The sequence below is a fragment of the Carassius auratus genome, chromosome 25 (assembly GCF_003368295.1).
Source record: "Carassius auratus strain Wakin chromosome 25, ASM336829v1, whole genome shotgun sequence".
NCBI classification, from domain to species: domain Eukaryota; kingdom Metazoa; phylum Chordata; class Actinopteri; order Cypriniformes; family Cyprinidae; genus Carassius; species Carassius auratus.
Window position 1 is genome coordinate 7032273 of NC_039267.1, and position 3985 is coordinate 7036257.

General features: G+C 34.6%; 1 protein-coding gene across 1 annotated transcript; it reads right to left on the reverse strand.

Moving 5' to 3' along the window:
- Positions 1-464: 464 nt before the first annotated feature.
- LOC113043868 (monocyte chemotactic protein 1B-like) lies at positions 465-1264 on the reverse strand. The gene is made up of 3 exons (XM_026203449.1): positions 1027-1264; positions 782-899; positions 465-663 (listed from the first exon to the last, which is right to left on the reverse strand). Exons 1-3 carry the CDS (start codon positions 1088-1090, stop codon positions 567-569), a joined length of 279 nt encoding a protein of 92 aa, XP_026059234.1. The 5' UTR covers positions 1091-1264; the 3' UTR covers positions 465-566.
- Positions 1265-3985: the final 2721 nt, after the last annotated feature.

Consider the following 3985-nt stretch of genomic DNA (forward strand, 5'->3'; position numbering starts at 1 on the left):
CAATGAGGATGTGAAACAAACGCCCTCGCGGTCCAGGGGCCCCAAGATTGGACAGAAGGTCGATTTTAGCGTTGGGGATTAAAGGGGCAGGGGCTTGAATTTTTATCTGAACTTCTTCACGGATCTAAAATATGCACAAGTAATGAAAAAAAACATGGCTTCTGTTTTATTTATTAATTTATTTAGTGTGCTTTACTTGCAGTCAGAGATTCACTTTAAAATGCTATTTTCAGATGAAAACAATATTTCAGCTTTTACGACTAAAAGAATAAATAAAAATATTTGGTTTTAGTTATTTTAAAAGAATTCATAATAGTGTGACTGAGATATATAAAACAAATGCTTTGTTTCTTCATGATACATACATTTTAATAACATTTAATATACCTGTATGCAATAGAGAATAAAAACGCTGCCACATTATGATCATATTTGATATTTTATTAAAAAACTGAACCCAATCACATAAATTATTTTGTCAAAAAAATATTTTTTATACAATTTGGAAATAGAGCAAGGTTTACATTATGAAATGCACAGTTTAAATAGAAAGAGTGTTGCTTCTTTTAGACTGTTGTTCTTTTGTCCACTTTATCAATATGACTCTTCACCCAGGGGGTCTCTGGATCAACACAGAACTCTTTCCCTGCTATTGTCTGAAACCTGAGAGGAAAGACACAGAAATAATATTTAGGTCAAAATAGTTTATTGTAGTTGATTTTCTAATGGAGTGTTTTATAGAGATTGGATTTGAAAATGAGACAATGTTGATGATACTCACACAATAGCGAGTCTGGGACAGCTGCTGCTGGTCTTGTAGTAAGAAGTCACTCGCTCAACAGGAATCTTCACCTTAGAGAACTCTCCACAACAGTTTGCCACATCAGGTGCAAGGGGAGCTGAAATATGGAGAAATAAGACAAAAGGTTTCAGTTTGATCATGTGGACACATTTTAATTCACCAGTTGCAACAAATGCAATACATTTTGTCTTGATTCAAAAATAAAAATGGAAAAGAGCCCTCACCGCTTGAAGTCATCTGCACAGAGCAGAAGATCACCAGGAACAGCAAACACATCAGGCTTCTCATTCTTCAAGATGTTTCTTCAATGACAGAAGGAATCTGTAGAAGTTCTGTAGAGCTTGAAGATCTCAGAGCTGTTGTGTCCAGAATAACGTCTGAGCATCCTCTTATATACACAGTCAGAGACATATTCCTCATAAACACATTCATGTAAATCCATTTCTGGGTATCAACATTGCAGAATGAGAGCTGTTTTTAGCTCTTTCTTTTTCTCATCCTTTTTCTGCTTTGTCGCTCATCTGAAAATGTGCCAAGTACTTTCCTTTCAGATTCACTGAAAACGTGCTTCAGAAAAACAACTTCCTCTTTTGCAGGCCTGATGTCAAGCTCAGCATTAAATTAAATCTGAAGATTTGTGATCAAATCTGAATTATGCCATCTCAAAATATCTGGTGCTTAACCTTGACTTCTTAATCATGTATAAACCCAAAGACTTTGATTAACTAGTTAAAATGTGTTTGATTAAAGCAATAAGTGAAGATGTTGGATCACCAGAAACAGGAGAGAGAACCCCTCCTCTAAGAAAACACAACCATTTCTTGTTTGTAATGACATTTGTGGTTTAATAGAGAAGACAGCCACCAGTTAAACTGATTCACAGAATGTTTTTCTTCAAACTGAATAATTAAAAAGAATACAGTAATAAAACATACTTGTCTCTATACTCGCAATGTCAATAAGTTCCACAAAAGTGTCTTTCTAGACTCTTAAAAGTTCTATACTAGAAAACTTTCCATTTGGACCAAAATACACAACGGTTGTTTTTTTTTTTTTTTTAAATAGATCATTAGATGTAATAAAGTTCCCTGCTTTTGTTTACATTTTTGTGGCATATTTCAGGAATATTCGGGTTGAAGTGATGTAACTTAACTGGAGTTATATATTGTCTACTCAGCCATTTATACTGAAGCAGTCTCAAATGAGTGCTCATGGTTTGAGTTTGGGCTTTTAAACATGTTTTTTGCCACTCTTGCTCAGTTAGAGATTCACAGAATTAAAATATACAAAATGTCACAACAGGAGAAGGACAGCTTTTCATTTACAGTTATAGACACTAAGACAACAATGTTGAGAATGAGATTTTTACTTAAGGGGTTCCCATTCCTTTAAAATGTTAAAATGCACTTCCGGTTGTTTGCATAAGTTCTCAAGAGGCCAAGTGTGAGTATTGCAGGCCCAAAATGAATGCAGTAGAAGATGAAAAAAATGTTACTTCATAAAAGGTAATTTTATTATTTACATTTTATGTAATAACTGAGCTCAAACCCATAAATCATTTAATTAAAAATATCATAAACGTACATGTTATGAGATATTGTAGTACAAGGATTAAATGTCCTTTTAAACTGTTGTTCTGCTGTCCACATCAGCAACATTTTTACTCGTCTCTGAATCTACACAGAACTCGCTCCTTGAAATTGTTAAACCTGAAGAGAAAAGTCAGAAAATTAAAAGATCGATCACATTCTTTTAGGGACAAGTCTTCCATTTGAAGATTAAATAATGTTTGATGACACTCACACAATAGCTCATGTGGGACAGATGATGCTGGTCCAGTAGTAAGACGCCAAACATTTCAGAGGAATCTACACATTAGTGATCTCTCCACAACAGTTTGATTGTAGTACTATAAAGCTGAAATATTTGTTCGTTCATGCACAAAACGGATGACAAACGTTTGTGAGAATATTGGTATCTATCTATATTCTCAAATCACCAAGTGTAACAAGTAAAACTAAGACTTACTTAATCTGAAAATAAGTCTTAGCTGGGTACACACAAAAAGATAATCGGGCTGATTTTGGGCTGATTTCCCGCGTTCAACAATCCTAGCTATGTCACGATTATCTTGACGGTTCTACAGATGATCTTAACATTTTCTCTTGGTGTGAGGAGTGTTAAAAGTGTCCAAACCTTATCGGAAGAACGTCTGAGCCTTCCCAATCGCGAATCGTAAATATTAAACATTTAATATTTACGATAAGAAATCCTGATGTGTGGGGGGAACCCCGAGGACAAACGCGCGCATGCTCTAGAGATTATCACCTGAAACGAAAAAAAAAAATATTTTGGTGTGTACCCAGCATTATTTAACAAAAAGAGCCCTCATCACTTGAGGTCATCTGCTCAGAGCAGAAAAACACCAGAAACAACAGACTACACAGTTACAAAAACATGAATAAAGTAGTACTTAATAGCACTTAACATTCCTTTCACTTATTTGAGTGCCCCTTTTTACCCCAATTAGTTGAATGTAAAATAAATCAATGTTAAAGATATCAGCAAATCAACAATCAATCTATCTTTCTACAATGATTCAATTCTTCTGTTGTAGGGCGAAGTCTAAATGATATAAGATCAAATCCATACTGTCCCTAGCACAGAATTTCCTCTTTCACCGAAGTCAAAATTAGGCAAAGCCACAGACACAAAAAATGGCAGTGATCATAAAAAGCTTACCTCCTCCTTTAGTTGAAAAGGAAGATAATGAGTATTGAGGAGATGCCTACCAGTTTGACAAGACCCCAATTAATGTTACATTCCACCCAGTATAGGATAGGGGAAGGCAAAATTAAAGTAAACAACGTAACTGTGAAACAACAATTTATTTAACACAAACAAGGAAGTATTAAGACTTCAGGAGTGGGTGAAAATCCCAGAGAAAATACAGTAACAAAAACTATAAATATCGTGACCAAGTTAACACTTACAGAAATAAAAAGGAAATAAACAGCAATATAATTCCCTTACTCCCTCTCTAGTTTAAACAGGATAAAATAATTCAAAAATAAAAAAAGAGGGCATCCACTCCCCAGAACTTGCGATTTAGGCATGTTATAATATATACATTGAAAACAGAGAATAAGTTTCCACAATTGGTTTCAAAACATCCATCCATCC